Source organism: Eimeria acervulina, genomic scaffold (genome assembly GCF_000499425.1).
Source record: "Eimeria acervulina Houghton genomic scaffold, Eah_scaff13, whole genome shotgun sequence".
Lineage (NCBI taxonomy): Eukaryota > Apicomplexa > Conoidasida > Eucoccidiorida > Eimeriidae > Eimeria > Eimeria acervulina.
The window spans coordinates 104,471-122,461 of record NW_013550293.1 but is presented as its reverse complement, the minus strand read 5'-3'; the positions used below and the strand labels follow the sequence as shown (position 1 = coordinate 122,461).

General features: G+C 51.1%; 4 protein-coding genes across 4 annotated transcripts; 1 reads left to right on the top strand and 3 right to left on the bottom strand.

The window, feature by feature from the left end:
• Positions 1–1,301: 1,301 nt before the first annotated feature.
• On the top strand, positions 1,302–5,998 carry EAH_00003820 (hypothetical protein, conserved; the record flags this gene model as incomplete). The annotated part of the gene is made up of 9 exons (XM_013397344.1): positions 1,302–2,517; positions 3,133–3,769; positions 4,023–4,328; positions 4,729–4,830; positions 4,989–5,104; positions 5,246–5,309; positions 5,383–5,472; positions 5,600–5,671; positions 5,875–5,998. 9 exons carry the CDS (start codon positions 1,302–1,304, stop codon positions 5,996–5,998), a joined length of 2,727 nt encoding a protein of 908 aa, XP_013252798.1.
• Positions 5,999–6,338: 340 nt separating this feature from the next.
• EAH_00003810 (hypothetical protein, conserved) lies at positions 6,339–7,155 on the bottom strand (the record flags this gene model as incomplete). Its single annotated transcript, XM_013397343.1, has 2 exons — positions 6,339–6,470; positions 6,697–7,155. 2 exons carry the CDS (start codon positions 7,153–7,155, stop codon positions 6,339–6,341), a joined length of 591 nt encoding a protein of 196 aa, XP_013252797.1.
• Positions 7,156–8,222: 1,067 nt separating this feature from the next.
• Positions 8,223–10,793, bottom strand: EAH_00003800 (hypothetical protein; the record flags this gene model as incomplete). The annotated part of the gene is made up of 6 exons (XM_013397342.1): positions 8,223–8,345; positions 8,508–8,613; positions 8,782–9,019; positions 9,389–9,471; positions 9,791–10,240; positions 10,444–10,793. The coding sequence occupies 6 exons, from the start codon at positions 10,791–10,793 to the stop codon at positions 8,223–8,225; spliced, it is 1,350 nt and encodes a 449-aa protein (XP_013252796.1).
• A 1,450-nt stretch (positions 10,794–12,243) lies between these two features.
• EAH_00003790 (hypothetical protein, conserved) lies at positions 12,244–15,801 on the bottom strand (the record flags this gene model as incomplete). Its single annotated transcript, XM_013397341.1, has 7 exons — positions 12,244–12,461; positions 13,024–13,773; positions 13,990–14,121; positions 14,443–14,895; positions 15,066–15,407; positions 15,553–15,597; positions 15,747–15,801. 7 exons carry the CDS (start codon positions 15,799–15,801, stop codon positions 12,244–12,246), a joined length of 1,995 nt encoding a protein of 664 aa, XP_013252795.1.
• Positions 15,802–17,991: the final 2,190 nt, after the last annotated feature.

The window sequence follows — 17,991 nt, the reverse complement described above, 5'->3', positions numbered from 1 at the left end:
ACCTGTGCACAGAAACACATGTAATAGGCAATGGATATGTGCGCATTCAGTCTCCTAGTACGACCATCAGCATTTCTTTGCACAGGAGCAAGCCTTTATCTGTGTATGCACATGCACATCATTTTTGGTACATATGCATGTGCATAAGATATGCGTACAATGTGTCGCCGCCGAGCCGGGTGTCTGCGCAGTGGTTTTAAAGCCTTGCATCTGAACGGGCACACCAAAATTGAGCATTTTCCGTCCTCAAGCCTTAGCACTTGAGCCTTGGTGTTTTCGCTGAAAAAGGCAGAGTGCCTGGCTGCCACGGTTGACTGTGTTGTGCGCATTCAATGCGCACTTGACCAATGCTATTTGTTGCGTTCCAATTCAGGGCTCTTTGCAATGCGCTAGCATATAGTTGATCAGTTGCAGGCTGGCACCTAGTAACAAACATGCAGTTGCGGTGGCGTGCGTTGTTTCTCGGCCCAACTGCGCTCAATCAACTCGCTCGCCATTAATGCTTTGTGCCGGTTCCTGGTTTCCTCGCGTTTATCGCGAACAGAAACTTCAGCGTGTAACGAGAGTCCGCGATCTTTTCCAAAGGGCATCGTGAGCTGCGATCGAGGCGAAAGACTTAAAAGTTCCGAAAAAGCAGCTGACGCGACCTAGACATTCCGAGCACAGCGGACCAAGGAACTGTCGCTGGGGGAGAGGAAGCGGCCTGATATGAGTTGCAGCGCAGACCGTTGCAACTAATGCTGCAAGGCACATTCACAAGCAAGCGCAGCCGAGCCCCTTTCGCTGTGTGGACTAATATTGTATACAGTTGTTGTACTTCTGCGTGCGTGCATGTCGCTTAGTGATGCCAAAGTTCGAACTTCGCACAGGCCATGCTTCATCAGCGTGCGTCCCTGCAGTGACATGCCCCTTGGATTGTCGCGAAGAACCAGAAAACCTTTACAAATGGTATTCACTCGTCCCACCAAGCAAGAGCTTTGATTGAAAAGTCTCATGTAAACGCCTCGGTTTTCTGAAAAATACCCGGCCAGGAGGGAGTAACAGTAAATGCCACTGAGAAAAAATCTAAGTTATTCGTTTTTCGCCTAACAGAAGAATTTCCCTCTAAACTACCTCCGCATCATTCCCCGACCCTGTCGTCACCGGACGACTACGATCTGTTCACCCCAGCAACTGCTCTATTCTTCTCGCCCTATTCCGTTTAGTTATAGGAGCCATGAAATGTTATTGGAACACATTCTTGAGGATTTAATTAGACTTCGGGTTCATGCGTCAAGGTGTACTACATGCAACATACGTCGATGCTCCTGCCTGCAGAGGAAGGGGGCAACCCCAAGAGCTCAGGGATCCCTGTGCCAGTGCCGGATATTGATGGCTTTGGGGGCCTTTCTACTGATACTCAAGTACTTTTAGGGGCCCGAGGCGAGTGTCTGGGGGGCCCCATGAAGAGACCAAAGTCTGGAGTGGAGGGTTCCCCCCACAGCAGCAACTCCCTTGCTACTGAAGCACGTGCCAGCCCTTCATCATCAACTACAGCATCAGAAGTAACGTATGGAACTGCAATGGATGAGAGAACAGCCGAAGCAGCAGCATCTGGAGCAGCAGCAAGGGCAGCCTCTGAAGCAACAGCAGAAGCAAAAGGAGCGGCAGCATCAGGTCCAGCAGCAGCAGCGCCAGAGGGCGAGGTCTTGAGCCGCAACCGTATCAACAGCGGCAGGCATGGGAAACGGATTGCGTGTCCTATGGACAGCAGTCACTCCATCTACGCCCAGCGGCTCCAGGCCCACCTGAAGAAGTGCACGAAGGCAAGAGACATCGCCTTCTCGCACTGTCTGCCCTTCATGCAACCCGGAGCTAACTTACCACAGCGGCAGAAGCCTGACAATCCGGAAGAACAACAGCAGCAGCAGCAGGAACATTCGCAGCAGCAGCACCAGCAGCAGCATGAGAACTACGTGGACAGCCCGGAGATAGCAGCTGCCCTCACTTCGGAATTCGAGGCCAAGATAACCGACGCTTACAGATATGCCCTGTCGTATTTAAAGAATAACCCCCCAATAGAGGCAGTAGCAGCAGCAACGACAGCAGCAAGGGCCCCAGCAACAACGAAAGCAGTGGCAGCTGGGTTGGCTCCGTGGGAGCCTCTGGGAAAACTACCTGCCTCACTATTCATATCCAACTGCTGCAGCAGAGGGATTGAAGGGGGCGATAGCAAAAGCGAAGAAGAACCGTTGCTGCTGCTGCGAGCAGCAGCAGATGCATGCAAAGTGCCGCTGGACACGGGTACTGCAGCAACGAAGGGGCCTCCCTTAGCATCGGTGGAAGCCGACTTGAAGAATGCTTTGCTGGTGCCTCAACAAGATCGATCAGCCGCACTGTTGCAGGTGCTGCAACACCTGCAGAAGCGATTTAATAAACATCAGAAGCAGCTGCTACAGCTCTTGGCTCTGTGTCTTCTGCACAACCACCTGCACTATTCAAGCATTGACGAAACACTTATCGTAGAACTGGGGGCTGGTGAGTCTTCCGCTCCACCGTCTTTGGCTTCCCTTTGTATTCCATTGCACGTACACCCTAGTGATGACGCGGACGTGAATCTGTTGACTGAGCTGTATCCCAGTATAGAGAAAACCCGCAGCTGTCGTGCTCTCTGTGTATCCATTTTCATGCATATGTGATGCGTAGCGGCTCAACAGTGAGCTAAGCGCTTTTTAAATGCTGAGCGGGATCTGAACTTGCACACGCGGTGTACCGACACATGCATGTTTACATTTGTATCTTACGTCCCAGTGGAAAAGCTGACGGTGATATAACTTCGCACAAGAACCGAAATACCAACTAGAAGAACAGTACATCCTATGTAAAGCACTTGTCCACACTGCTCTACGGTGTACAGTCGCATCACATGTCGCATATTGAAAAATGTCGGATATGCTGAAGTGGATAACTTGATGGGTGCAGATTAAATAGAAGTGTGCAGGTGTCGGTAGAACAGCATATGGGCACTTCCTGGTCAGCGTAGAGACTGTTTCCTCCCCAGTCTGGATTCCCCTTCCGCGTGTCCACCTGCACCCGCTGCTCTTTGCTGTGGGCAGTTTTCAGAGTCGATGTGCTGCCGCTGATTGTCTCCAGGCAAAGGCGACCTGACGCGGTGGCTCTGCTGCTGGTCAGCAGCTGCTGCTGCGGTGACTGCACCGCGCGAGCCAGCAGCAGCACCAATTTTAGCAGCAGCGGCAGCATCTGCATCGGGAGCAGCAGGTTGCCCGCATGTACCAAAGGAATCGGAAAGGGCGTCTCTGGGGGCTCCAAAACGGCACAGAGGCGTTCGCTGCATTGTCGTCGACCGTGAGGCGCGGCGTTATTGCAAGGAGGCCAAGGACAAGACGTTTCGCAATCCCAATGCCCCCCGACCGCTGCATCCTGCTGCTGTTGCTGCTGCTGAGCGACGCAAGGCTGCTGCTGCCACAGCCGCGGAAACAGCGATGGAGAACAGTAGCATGTTAAATCCACTGGCTGGAGAGCTGGAAACCACATGGCCAGCTACGCGTACGCTGGCCTGCACAGCATGCGCGCGCACAGCTGGCGCAGCTGCTGCTGGAAGCGCTCCAGAGGCCACTGCTAGCCAGACCCCTGCGACCTGTGGCGTCGCTGCGAGCTGCGCCAAACCCGGAGACAGCAGTGGCTGCGAGGCGGTTCTCCCAGTGCCTCCAGTTCGCCTGCGAATGGACATTGCGGATTTCTCTCTAGTGGCGCTGGTCAAGTATATCAGGTGCAAAGGCCCCCTACGCATGTGAGTCCCTCTTTCAAACCTTGCGCTATCAGGGCTTCCTTTGCAGTTCTACCATGAATCCCCAGACAGTTGTTGGGAGGGCAGTTTAGGATTTGGGGCTTCAGGTTGACCATCCAGATTATTTTGGTAGGCATAGAGTAAGAGAAGAGACTTGAGAGGGGCAGGCCCGAAAAGGTGCTTATGGCTTTGGGTTTAGTGCTTTGCTTAAGTGTCTGCGGAAGTGTCTTCCCAGGCCGCATATTCCGGGTTTTTTCAAGAAGCTCTTTGAATACGGCTGCCGATTCGCAGCACCAGGGGCTGGAGAGGAGCAAGAGGGGGCAGAGGAAAGACGTGGTGGCACACGCAAGGCGATTAAGGCGGGAGGGCCTTCATTAGCACAGGCGGCAGCGACTACTAAGGTTACACAGAAGGAGGCAACCCGCGCTGCCACGCGAGGAGTGAGGCCAAGGATCCTGCGCTGCATTGAGGATGGCAGTGCCGAGGACTTCTTCGCTGTTGCCCAGTCTTTGGGGGAAGGCGGGGGGCCGAACATGAAGAAGTGGGTGCTGCTGCTGCTAGCGATGACTTGTGTAACATGGCTGGAAGCGGCTGGACGCCGTAGTAACCTTGGGTTTGGATTTCCAAGTCAGGGTTGTTGCTGCCCCCGGGTGCTCCACCTAGTTTGCATAATGGTGCTGGTGCTGCCTTTATATGCCTTTACCATTTTTAGACTGCAACGGCAAAATAGAGCGGAGAATGTACTTGCACATTTCCTCGAAATGCTTTGGATACCGGTTGGAGGGAGAAAGTACAGCGGCTGGCTTTTCTGTCTCACTCTGATACTAGCTGCAGTGTGGCGGCACCGGTGTTACGAAATTGGGGGTTGGGTGCACGGATAAGCTGGAAACGCACGCCTTCTCTTCTTTCGCACGCGTTGCTTGCTCTGGGGCTCTCTGCAGGATCGACGACATCCTGAGGGAGCATTTCAGGGGCAGATGCATCTCGAATGTACTCGGCGTTGCTAAGCACTTGTGCGGCGAAGGTTCTGACGTTGCCCTGCGGTGCGCCCCACGTTTTCAGATTTTAGGCCTCATGGTTACTTTTGTAGGCTTCAGGTGTCGCAAGTGCTGCACTGGTATCAGGACTTGCATTAGAGAGCTCCAACGGCGCATACGGATCCTTCCATTTCAGTCGGCTTTGCTTAGGGTCTAGGGCTAAGCCTGTTTTTGGATTTTGGAATTATGGGGACGATCGCAGATGCTTTGCGTCGGCGCGAGACACTGCGGACTCAAGATTCAAGTTTTGCATTTGCATTGCCACGTGTTGCCACCATCGGTAAGCTTTTCTTTGTGCAGTATGAAATATTCATGTGCGTATGAGCAGAGCAGCAGCAGCAGGAGCAGCAGCATCGGCAGCAGCAGGAGGAACGATCACTTGAACAGTTGAGTTCATTTAGGCTGGGCTGCTCGTGTGCAGGGTATGTAACAGTGCGCCCCGAAGGCGCTGAGATTCTTCATAGTGTGTATGGCTGCCCGGTTGGGTACGTCTTAGGAGCTTTGTGGAGGCTTTCTGACTGATGTTTACTGTCGTTTACTTTTTGAGACTCTGCACAGATGCACGACGGAGTCGTTTGTTGGGACGCAGTTTCTTCTCAGCCGAGGCTTCACGCTGACGGAAATAGCTTTCCTCTTTTCACTCTCCGGGTCCGTCGTCGTCGTGTTCGTTTCTGCTGCTGCACTTATCGTGCTGATGTTGTTGCCACACAGGCAGCAATGGGAAATAGTGGAGTACTAATTGGTTCGATGGGCACACTTTTTGGCTTTCTTTCAGGTGGGCTACTGGGACAGCCGACAGAAGGCGCGAAATCGGGAATATGGTGAAGAGGATCTTAGATATTTCCAGGTAGCCGCTGGTCCCTATCAATAGAACCGCTGACGCTAAGCTTCTTCAGCGTGTCCTCATATAATAAAGTGGCATGCCTTGAGGGCCAAGACATCTGATTCATCTCGGTGGTGCAGCATACACAGGTATCTAAGCCTCCAGTGCCATTTAAGACCCGTTATCCCTGTTCGTTTTCCTGTATCTTTCGGGTTTGCTTGCTGCAGAGTCTGGTGGCTGCGACAGAAAGGCTTCACGGCAGCTACCCTCCAACAGTTCGTCGAATCGGAAGAAACTCCAGAGTGCTTTGCCATAGTTGCCCATTCCCACTCAGGATCTCTGCGCGAGTGAACATTTTCTCTTCGTTGCTCTCTTCGTTATGTGCCACTTGGCTATTTTTCACTTTACTTGTCTCTGTTTCAGCACCGCTCAAACGCCCTGTGTATGGCGGGAGTACGTGGTATCACCAAGCAGGACAGGGGCGCTTGTACAGCCTGGAAAAGTTTATTCCGAATAATCATGAACAAAGCATGTTACTTGCGTAAGGGTGTAAAAGGTCCAATAGGCGAGTGCCTGCACAGCGGCGTGTGATACAGTCCTTCGGTTCATTCCTTTTAGAATTCAAGGACGTGCTGCATATGGGGCAAACCTAACACAAACCGCGGACTCGAAGCACGCATGCAGTTGCAGCTTAGTTGATATCTCGAGGTTCTTCACTTTCGACGTCGCTTTCGGATTCACCTAGCGGGTTGGCAAATGTGATCTTCCTGTCCAGTCGAACTCGCAGGTCGCCGTACTCGTACTTGAGCATGGACTGTACTTCCTGATTTCACAAAGAGGCACGAGCAGTGAATTCTGTCTACATCCTAGCTTCTCCTTCCTCAAAGTAATATATCCGTTTGGCAAGACGAGAGGGTGAGCAAAACGGGCTCCGCAGCACCAGACGAAGCTCTGCGGCTCCGGATGCACCGTGCGGGGATAGTTTTGTCGGCAATATTCCTGTCTCCGGAACCTAAGCGTCAGTGTGACGTAGACAGTGCATTACATACTAATATTTTTATTCCCCTTGCCTCAAAGATGACCTGAGAAGTGCGGATTATTGCTGCCATGTCTCTGAAACAATTGCACATCCTTTTTTGTACTTCTTGTTGGAGTTTCTCCATGCTGATAAACCTTTTCTGGCAAGTGGCTGGTCCCTGTTTCCGAAACAACTTGAAGGGACCAATGCAAATAGCAGCGGAAGATCCAGGTGGGCAACTGCTGTTGCCGTTGTTCTCTTTCTCGTCTGACTCGTCTTGGATGGTTTTCTGTCTTTCGGAAGGTATTTTATGGATCCCGGGAGACAGACGTTGCCGTTGTTGCTCTTCAAAGGCTTCCGTGAGCCTTTCCGCCTCTGCTTTGAGTGCGCACTGCCGGCTATGGCCTCCTTTCTCGGAAGCGTCATTTGGTAGGCTGAGTGAAACGAGGTCAGCGGCGGCCTCCACAGTGGCCTGCGCCTTCCGATGCATCTCCGCAGTGTCCTCGAATCGCATGGCTTCCTGAATTGAATGTAGCTCGGGCCCTATCTCTTCGAAGTCTACAAGCAAGGCATGCTAAACCAAAAGACACCACCAAGTGAATGAAGCTGAGGAGCTGCATGATTAGCCTTGTATTGAATACTCACACGCTTGGCTTTTTCGCTCTACGATATGAGATACATCTAAGAGCGGCAAGCTCAGTGATACGCATAACTTGCAACGAACTCGGTAAAAGCCGCACAGTTTGAGGGCTCAAAGGACTGGCGTTTCAAAATATTTGTTGGCTTCCTTCCCGACGTCCAAAACTTGGCTGCTCGGTTGAGCTCTGCGGGTGATGCAAACATTGAATGCTCGAGGGATAGAAACAGTTATGCAAGCAACATAACACCTCAGGAGCTACTGTTCCTCCGAGGATGATCTGGTGGGCATTTCTGCAATGCCAAATGTTTAATATTCTTTGGCAATGCAAGGCTACAGTGCGCATTTCAGGCACTAATCAGGACGAGCGTTTCCACCTGTGGGGGTGACAAAAATATGAGCAATTCCTCGCCGCAGCTCTCTCTGTCGCTTGATTTTTTCTCTCATCTTTAAGTGCTGTCCCCAGAGCAGCAACGCTTGCTGTCGGCGATTGGCTGTCTGCACCGCCTCTGCATTGAACCACCACTTCACTAGCTCCTCGCCGATATCCTATATTTTAACGCAATTCATTTATGTGCTCAGTTATTGTAGAAGGCTGCAACTGACTGGTCACAATGCCTGCCTCCTGAAGGATGGGTCATGACCCTTCAACAGAGAAAATGAATCATACGCTCTTCATTCCGATGCGCCAACCCCAGCTCAGTTAAGGTGGTACGTGGGTCGACAGGAGTATTAAGGTAAAGTGCATATGGCTCACGACGAGCCGATCGTCAGTAGTAACGCATTTAATTTCTTCAAGCCTCTATTCTTCCCAGGGAATAACATTCCAGGGGATGAAAGCAAAACCATCAAGTAGGCTAGATTTCCATGAGAAGCGTGCTGGCCTGAGACAGCCGAATGCTTTTGAGCTTGTTCGATAATTAAACTTTTAGGGCCGCGCCTCTCCTCACCTTCCGTTTCTTGAGCTCCGCAGAAGCTGCCTTGAAGACTTCTGCCAGGAACTCGTCTGGAACGAGGTCAGCTGATGATAAGAACAAACTCTCCTGCAACCACAGTACGGCAGTCCTAGGTATGCGTATTCTCCGCATGTGGACAGTTGCAAAAACCTTTCCAGTTCTGACGAACAGGCGTGGATCTTCACGGGAATAAGGAAGAAGTCAGCACGTTTAGCGTCTGAATAGTCGAGTTATGGTACCAAACGATACCTCATCCAACTGGTCCACGACTTTTCCAAAAGAGTCTTCGTCTAGAAGAGTTGTGCCGATGTGAGCTACCCACAAATGACGCCAGAGCTGAGTTTCACGTTCCCTCCTGTAGCCATATGGGTTCATCCCCGCAGCTGGTATCGTGAGTCGACTAAAACGCGCTTTCCTCCCCAATGCCCAACTGTACATGGCTCATGAAATAAGAACGGATTTTGTCGTGGGCGATATTGTGGTTCCTTTGATCTCCTTAATTAGCTTGTATGTTTTCGCTCACACAATGCGTTGGTTTTGTACAGCTTGTTGCGCCTGCAAGTGCCTGCGTGCTTCGCGCTCCTCCAACTCAAGCAACTGCTGCTGTTGATGTTGCAACAGTTCTTGCCTTCGCTTGTGAAGCGAAAACAGTTGTTGCTCCTGCTTTGCCTCCTCAACAGCCTGCTCAACACTCTTGGCCACTAGAAGCTTAACAATCGGGCCAATCATTCCTTCGAATCTCTCAAGGTTGTTGTCAACAGCTGCAATGAAAAAACACACGGCTGACTCCTAGAAATTGAGGCACAAACTTCCATCCTTTAGCGTCGCCGTAGCTGACGCTGCTACGTTTGCTCGTCCATCGCCTAAGCATGAATACAACAAAGGCTCGTGCGCAAATCGGCAATGCTGAAAGCATGCGCTTCAGCAACAAGGAGACAGTGCTCTGTAGGGGCTACCCGTGCCTCCTGACGTTGCGTAGATGCATGAAGACCCCCCAGCAAGGGAGTAAATGCCAATGAGCTTTCTTCCGGTCGGTGCTTCGGATCCAACAAAGTCTTGGCTGTCGCGCACGACGCGTCTTGTTTTCCCTAAAGGAACGAAAATGCCGTATCTCTGTCTCACTCACGTACACAGTAAGTGTGTCGCTGCAACGGAAGCAGGCTTTTCGTCCTCTGCAGGTAAGGAACGTATGGCAGCTGTTGAAGCACAGTAGCTGAATGGGTGCGCAGGGATGAGCAAGGCAGTGGACACTGGGCAAACGTGCGATTCTTGTCCATACGGGGGTTACAGTTATATCTGGCCTTTCTGCGGGAGCTCGCAGCTGTGCCATATTCGCCATTCCTAGTTCCGCCTCGTGGTAGCTGCAGAAAGAGTTACTTGAGTCAACGCAAGGTTGGCATGAGCGTCGGTGTTTCTCATGCCCCAAAAAACCCCTCGGGCTTCCTGGGGGGCTACAGGGACGAGGGGATTTTGCATATGCTTCAATAGCTGTTGGAGAAGCCGTGCAGCCCACAGCTTTCGTTTGCCCGGACTTTTCTCTACCCCTTGCTGCGTCGGCTGCGGTCTTGTACTCCCCTGTTGAGTTCACATCTGTCTGCCACGGGCAAAGCGGCCCTAATTTGCATTTCTTTTGCAAGTTCCCTTTTAGCCGCTGAATTGATAGTCTATTGATTTCATGAGCATTTTGAGCTTTATAACTCCTCTTACTGATGTTGCTAACAAGGGTCGTCCCGCCCCACCTCCTCGGGCTGGCAGCGTCTGCTGTTGCTGCATGCGTACAGCACGAGGCAGCAGTTGCTGCTGCAGCTCGGGAGTCAAAGAGAGGCAGTGGAGCGATTTGGCCTCCAAAGAAAGAAGGAGTTACATTTCCTGTTGTGATCTTTGGTTTTGACTGCTTGACAGGTGGCAACGAGCCCCGTCCCACATCACAACAAGGCGCGCCTGATTGGCCCTTCACGTTAACTTCCGGAGAGGAGCATGACCTTCGACGCCCAACACCGAACAGCACACAGCTTTCCGAGTGGCATTGTTCAAGAGAGAAGAAGCAAGACTGGAGGCACGTACGTCTCGTCAAGGTGGTGTGCTGGAGCGGTTGTGAAGCATTGCGCACTTCATTTACAGAGCGGCGCAGAACGCAGCATGTTGGCTGGCATTGCTGTTGAAGGACAAACCATTGAAGAAATACCTGGTGAGGAGAGGGAAAAGCTGGGATCCATGACTACGGGAGCTAGCTGTTGACTGCAGCATCTCGCTCCGTAGTGGCTGTTGCTGTGATGAGATCCGTTCGGGATGAGCGCGCTCGCAGAAGCCAGACGCCACGATCCGAGAGGGTCCCTGGAAAATGGGAATGATCATCCTGTTGCATGAGGGGGGAGTTTTTTTGCAGCCCTCAGCAGCGACTGCATTTGCGGTCGCTGCATTGCGAGGGAACCGCTTAAGGGCAGCGGGGGCGCTGCACGCGTTGTGAAGAAGTCGAAGGTGGTGAGCCTCTGTCGTCCATGGTGGATGCTTTACCTGCCGCTGGAACCCCTCCATTTTGTCATGCTCGTTGGACGATGCCGGGGAGGCAGCCGGGAACTGGGCAGTAATTACCGCAGGGAAGTTGGCGACACGGGCAACCCTGTTGGCCGTAAATGGGTGTATAAAGCCCTTATTTGTGCATGCACGAAGCTATAAATGGGTCTAAGGAGGTACTGGGAAGCTAAACAGTCGAATGCGGGCTAGGAACGTTAGAGCACGACAGTGGAGGGGCTGCTGCAAAAGAAAACGGCTAGGACTCCCATTCGTAGAAGCCATCAAAATGGGGGATTTTACCACACAATATGCTTCGTTTTCATGGGTTTGAGATTAAAGAAAGGAAACGGCGGCGCTTTCAGTCCGCGTGCCTTTTTGCGTGCTCCCCGTTAACCCCCACCCCCCTTGCCGAAGTGACCCTATTCCAGGCGTGAATAATGATGCCGCTCTAACCGCACCAATCCTCAGCTTATGGTTTCGACATCTGAGCATCAGAGTAATTGTCGACGATTTTAATGATTTTAATCCAGAATTCCGGGGTAGTTCCTTCAAAGAGAGCCCTCACCGTGCGCATGGGTTGCCGCTGAGGCCCCGAGCAATCCATTGCTAGCAGCGGCAACGAAAGACAGCCCTTGCTTCAAAGGTGTGAAATTGAATTTGCATGAGTTGAATAAAAATGATATTTTGCAGCTAATACCGCAGGGGAACCTACAGACGATGCACAAGAATCCACAATCTCGTGTCCATGCAGTTCAGCTATATGATGAACAAAAAACGGCGCCCCTGCATAAGCGCGTTGAGACAGAGCAAACGTTGAAAAATGATGTACGCAGTCAGCCTGTGCCCTAGTCAGGATCAGTGTTGGGCATGAATATCTCGCCCAAAATCCTGGTAAGAACCGCACAGAGAGTCATGGCGACTGCTGCGTAGGCCCAAGCTTAGAACCAGAGACAATCAAGAGGAAGAGGCAAAATGAGGCTCTGTAGGTCGCGCTTTGTTTCGGCGGAGGAGCTAGATTGAAGGTTTACAAACCTCTGCACCGCCGGAATTCACGTGTGCAATTTATGCACACAGACAAAATAGGAGGGGAAAGGGACGAAAATAGAACGTATACGGTCCAACCAAATCGTTTCCCGCGCAGCATGACGCAGCGCAGCGATTTCTTCTCTGGGCTTCATTCGGGAGACTGTGCGCTTCCACTACTGTCTGGAAAATACAACTGCGGGGGTAACGCGCACAATGCAGTGGATGCTTTTTCTTGAAAAGAAGGGGCTCAAGGGGCGGCACATTGAATAATGCATCTCAACGCTTGCAAATGCTGCTCGCCGCGGCATAGCTCAATTCACCTGCCATGTGGAACCGAAGACCTCAGATTCTAGGTTTTAGTTAAGATTTAGCACGCAAACTGCCTTCGTCAGCAGCACGTAGTATAAACTATTTCGTTTTTGCCTCAATTGTTGGATAGCTGTATTCATCCCGTACAGCCGGAAGCACGAAGCTCTGCTCGCAGCCCGGTGCATTCCACATTCGCACTGTGAACTGACTTCAGCGGGACAGGCAAGCACAGGGATAATGGTGGAATTATCCTTGTAACAAAGAACAACTGAAGTGAGCCGATAACTGCCATTACAGCTTCTGAGAGCCTCGTTTTGCCTCCTACAGACTCGATGAGTTCTCCCGGGCACGTTCCTAGTTGCACCAAAGTATTCTCATAAAATTCATTGTAGGACAGTGTTTCAAAAAGGCTGGAACTCGAATAGAACTGCGTTGAGCCCCGGGTTGCCAATGCTTCATACGAAGCGTAAAACAATAATCTTAAAGAGAAAATTTACCAGTCTTCCAAATTTGCTCCGCACGATTCCCTCTATGCCTTGCATTCGGCCGTATCCATCATTTTTGCTGTCCCCATGGCATCAGAGCAGTCGGATGCTCTGCCCCGTCTTTCTGTATGACGAAGTTGCTGCTTAGACAGCTCATAAGTAAGATGGATTGACACAATTGAAGCATCACTGTGTGTACGGCTGCTGGGGAACTACCGTGTACAAAAGTAGTACAGGTACTCATTCTCCGTATGCGAAAAGAGCAGACGTGCTCCTTAATCCCCGCCCCTGCTGCATCCCTCTCCACGGAGAAGAAAAGGACTAGCAGCAAACTTCATTCCAGCGCCCACAGGTCGTTGCTGTCCCTTGGCTCTATCTGCTCTGAGATGGCGTACGAGCATGCAGGCCCCCAGATGGGCCGGCAGGCTCACTTTCGATGGTTGTAGCTGAGCCTGCTCCCGTCAACAGCCGATGGTTGAACAGATGCGCCCCTTGTCCTGCTGGATCCGCTTTTCTGTGGCGATTGTAGTTATCTGATTGAGAGCGTCTAGGTTTCGTATTGGAACCTTCCGGGCGCTTTGTAGGCAGGCTGCCGCTTCTGTAGCCAAGTTTGATACGTTGAGGCAGTTCCCTCGGCGGCATCGTATCTGCGTCTCTAGCTTCGTCAGAGTGCTCTGAAGGAATAGGAACTGGGGAGGAATTATCTCTTGTTCTATCTTCTGTTTGGTTTGTTGAGCCTGAGTGAGGCACTTTCGGTGGCGCGGGAGGCGGCCCGGTCGGTGAGCCGTCATGAGGATTCTCCTGGCCTTGGTTTGGAGAAGGTTGAGTTGGCTTGGCCAGTTCTTTGTCTTCTGGTTTGGGGAAGGGCACTGGAATGATGGCCGCACTGGCCGTGACATTGGTCTCTTCTGCACCTGGCTGGTTTTCTTCAGGGCGCGGCGGCACTGGAGGAGGCTCGCCTTCAGCTCCCTGGGGATTTGCGTGTTCGTCTTGTGTATTGGCCGGTGCTTCCACAGTCTCCAGTGAGGCTGTTTGCTCCTCATGCTCACCTGGTGGTACTGTTGCAGTTGATTCACTGGGCACCACCTCTGTAGCGTCTAAAGGGGGCATTCCTCGATGTACTGGTGGATGGGGTGGTGGTGGCTGTCCCTGCGGGTGAGGTTTTTTCTCACCGCTCGGTCCTGAGTGGCAAGGCACACAAAGATCAGTATTCCGGCCTCCAGGGCTTACTACCTGGAGTATGTTTGTCTTTTGCCGTCTAAATGCGGTCTCCTGTATTTGGTTGGTCATTTTCAGGAGGCAGCTACACTGGATGCTCCCATAGTAGCCCTGAGGGCACGCTTGTTACGTAGGGATGTGTACCTCCACAGTTTCCTGTGTGTTCGCCTCATACTTACCTGGTGGTACTGGTGCAATTGGCGGGTGCGAAAGTACCTCCTCCGTAGCTTCTAAAGGAGGCTCTTCTCGATGTGCTGGGGGAGGGGGTGGAGGTGGCTGGCCCGGGGGATTAGGTGTCTCGCCGGTCGGTTCTGCTCGGGAAGACGCACGAACAACTCTCCAGTGCAAAAAAAGTAGCATTTTCATAAGCATCACACTTTGAGTAGTAAGGAGAAGTAGAGGAAAGTTCAGCGCACCTGCACTTTCGTTAGAAAGCCCTGCGGGGAATTGTGGGTGTCCATTCTCAGAGTGCTCTTGTGTTTCCATACGGGGTTCCGGATTTCCACCGCCCTCTTCTCCATGGCCTGGTTCACTGTCTTCACTTGAAGGAACCGAGTACATGGAGAGAAGCACCTCATGCAAGTTCTGTGGATCCCCTAGAAAGGGCCAAAATGGTTGAGTTTTTGGCTTACCAATCCTAGAGCAGTTTTTCTGCATGTGCTTCCTGTCAGAGTCCGTTAGAAACTTGCTCTTTCCAATGCTTTTCACAGCCTGTTCGAGGAGCGCATGGGGCTGTAGGACTTCTTCTGCTTCCAGTTTGCCCCAGCTTAGTGACAACGCAGCTTTAACAAGACTGAGGTCCACTGCCGAGCTGGTCTTTGCGTTGATTGCGCAGGTTAGTTGACCTCTGAAAAAGGCTTCAGCAATCCCGACGCTGAGTGCTGCCCAGGCATAAAGCTGAGCGGACGTTTCCTTTGACTCATCTCGGCATCTCGCTAGGAGGTACTGTGCAATGCGGCGTGTATGCGAAGCACCAGCGGTGCGCGAGGCGTCCAATAAGTTATTGAAGGCATTGCCAGGAGACGTAGGGCTTTCGTTGACATTTGAAAGAGCTCGTTGAGAAAGAATTTTCTGAACGACTAGGGCTGCAGAGGACGAAGAAATTGAACGACACACACAGCCAATACTTTCCATACAAAGAAAGCATTCGGGTTGGGCACCACCTTGGAAGGCCGATCTCAGCAGCATGCGCTATGCACTGCTTAGAAGAGCTCGGGCTCCAGGGGTTCTCCCAGGATAGCTTTGCCTGCCGTACTTGAGTCGATACACCACTTCAGCCCTTTCTGAAGATTTTTGTCATTTGCAACTGCCTTGTCTTCCTGCAGCATGAGGTTGAAGCGCCCTGTCATCCAGGCAGCGCTGTCCTCGGACATGCCTGCTTGTGGGTTATGTTGCATATGGTAGTCTAAGTAGGTCGAGCGGAGGCTGCGGTAAGTGTCTAATAGAGCGGCTGCCTGCGTGCAGGCCGCCATCACTTGCGGCCCTCCGATATCATCATCGGGATGGCGTAGTTGAAACACCTGAATAAGGGCATTTAACACGTGTTGCCGGTAAGTGAGTATTGACGCAGCAGGGAAGAAGAGGGGCTCCGAACAACCTGAGTTCATTAGACAGAAAGAACCTCATAGATCGCTCAATCCGCGCCTTTCACCAAAACTCTTCACTGCCTAAACGGAGACTAATACGTCTTCAACTGCTCAGAATGGCCGCCGACGTGAAATGGTGCAGACCAAACCGCCTACCAGCGAAGTTAACAAAAAGTGGTTGAGCCAGTTGTCCCGAAGCAGCTGAGCATTGGACACCCAAGATGAAAGCAGCTTGGGAAATTCATGCGGGGCTTGCTGTGCAGCCTACTGCACAGCAATAGAACCATAACTGGCTGCGGAAAACTTGCAGAAAAAAGGAGCACAGGTGAAGGTTTGGAGGCCCCACTCACCTAGAGAGCCGCAGATGAGCACGACAAAGCAGGAAAAGAGGCATTTTCCAGCCATCATCTGTCATAGAGAAACGAGCGAAGTGTCTTCAGCAGATTCCTCCAACAGATGCTCAATTCCTCTGGTTCTGCGGTGGGCTGTCCGACGTCCTGTCTGGCCTAGTATTCTACAAGAATCACATATATATGCGAGTGTGTGTGCTTTTTTGTCTTCACACTGTTCACGCCCTCGCAGTCGAGGGGTCACTCGAGTGTTCTGCGGCCTTGCCCACGCTCTGGCTTGGGGCAGCGGCAATTGTACGCACTCAAAGAGCCACAAAGCACAACAGATGACAAGAAAGGTTGATTATTTTTACATAAACTTGGCCGTCTGCGATTTCACTGGAAACTTGTGGGCAAGCATAGCCTGCAAAGAGCCTGCTGACCCACTGGTTCGCCGGGAACGAGACCGCCCGGCCCCCTTCACAGCAGGCGGAAGCCTCTTACACCACAGTCCCAAAAAGACGCCACTGCACTTTCTTTAAAATACCTTTATATGAAAATGTACTGCAGGGTAGTTATCGCAGTAAATACTGTATGGCGATCTGAGGGAGTCGGAAAGCCTCCCGTAGGGTTCAACGGGCTGCAGCGGTTTATTTCTGCTCCAAAATACTTACAGACGATGAAGTTACTAGCATGGTGAGTTGAAATAACAAAAAGTATTAAATTTTCAGTGTTACAATTTTCTGTATCCTTACGCGTCTTGCCAGCTGCGCGACTGGACCCACATGACTCCTGGTGGTCTTCCCGCCGAATTTGTAGGCGACAGACACACGGCGTTCCACATGTAGCATTTGCACACGGGAAGTTAAACTTTTCAAAAGGCATACAACACTAGCTGTCCAGTAAGCCGTTTGTTGGGAATTGCCGAGTCAGACTGTAGAGTGGCCGGTGATGTGTCCCTGAGTTTTACAGCGGCGCACTGAGCCGCAATGCCTAGGCAACACTACAATGAGCTTGGGCTAAAGCTGCGCACTAGGCAGCAACAAGCTTCTTCCTGTCGGGGCATTCTCTCGGGACTTCGGTATGGTTCACATTGCTACTAGCATCCAGATGCAGTGCACCCTACTAATATACTTCCTGGTGCGGAGTCCCAGCAGCTATCCAGTTAGGTCGGCATTAAGTCACAAAACCTGCTAGCCTGCAAGGGAGGATGGCCTACAAAATAGGACCAAGCAGATATAGGGCTATTCGATTCCCTCTCTCACCGTCTTCTTGATCTCGCCGCAATAGTCACACAACCAGTTTAAAAAAGTCAAGCAATTCTCCTCATTCTCAAGGCGGTGATATCGATGAAGCACACCAGGCCACTCTGCCATGAATTCTACGCCTCTTTCTGGCCCTGGAATTGTACAGTTTCGCCCTTATTGAGAGCCGTGGTTTTCTAGTTGCCCTTTAGGAGGTCAATTCAGCACACACGGAAATTCATGTCGATGTAAATGCGCGTATTGGCATCACTCCGTTGCTCCACCACCACTTTTTCTCTGTACTTTCGTATGCATAAGGCTGCGCAGGGCATGCCCTTGACAAAAGTTGCAGCAGGACCTGTCTGAATTTAGTGCATGTCCTTCTATTCGGGTGCAGGCGGCCGAGTAAGGAACAACGAAGTGTTTAGTGCCTGCATTCCCCGTCTTACTGCGGCTGCTGCCACGGCATTTGCTTATTTTTTCTTTTACTTAAGGGTCACTAGTCACTGACGCTTAGGTAAAAGCGTTTACAACTGAGCTCTCTTCCTCTGCGTGAGAATGCTTTCTCAAGCTTGCGCTGTAGGAATTTCAAACCCCATAATAGCAAAAGCCAATATTTATCGTCTACGTACATGTAAAAGAATTAGTCTTAAAGGTTGTGGGGTATTGTTTTTTGCCAAATAACAAAAAATGTATACAATACAAGAATAGCATTATAACCTACGTAAATACTTGTTTTAACATTACAGATAACAGCGGTGCAAGAAAATGCAGACTAACTGTGTAGAATATTAGGTCCTGACCAGCTCAAATGTGATTCAATTCATTTACAAAGGAAAGGTGACTTCAAATTATCAAATTATTAATTTGTTTGATGCGCATATTATATTTTATATAGTACATATGTACTTTGTAAAATTGGATTTGAAATTTCGATCGCCTCCCGAAGCGCTGAAGAGGCGACTTCGTGCCCTGTAATTCCTTAGTTATATTATATATATATATATATATATATATATATA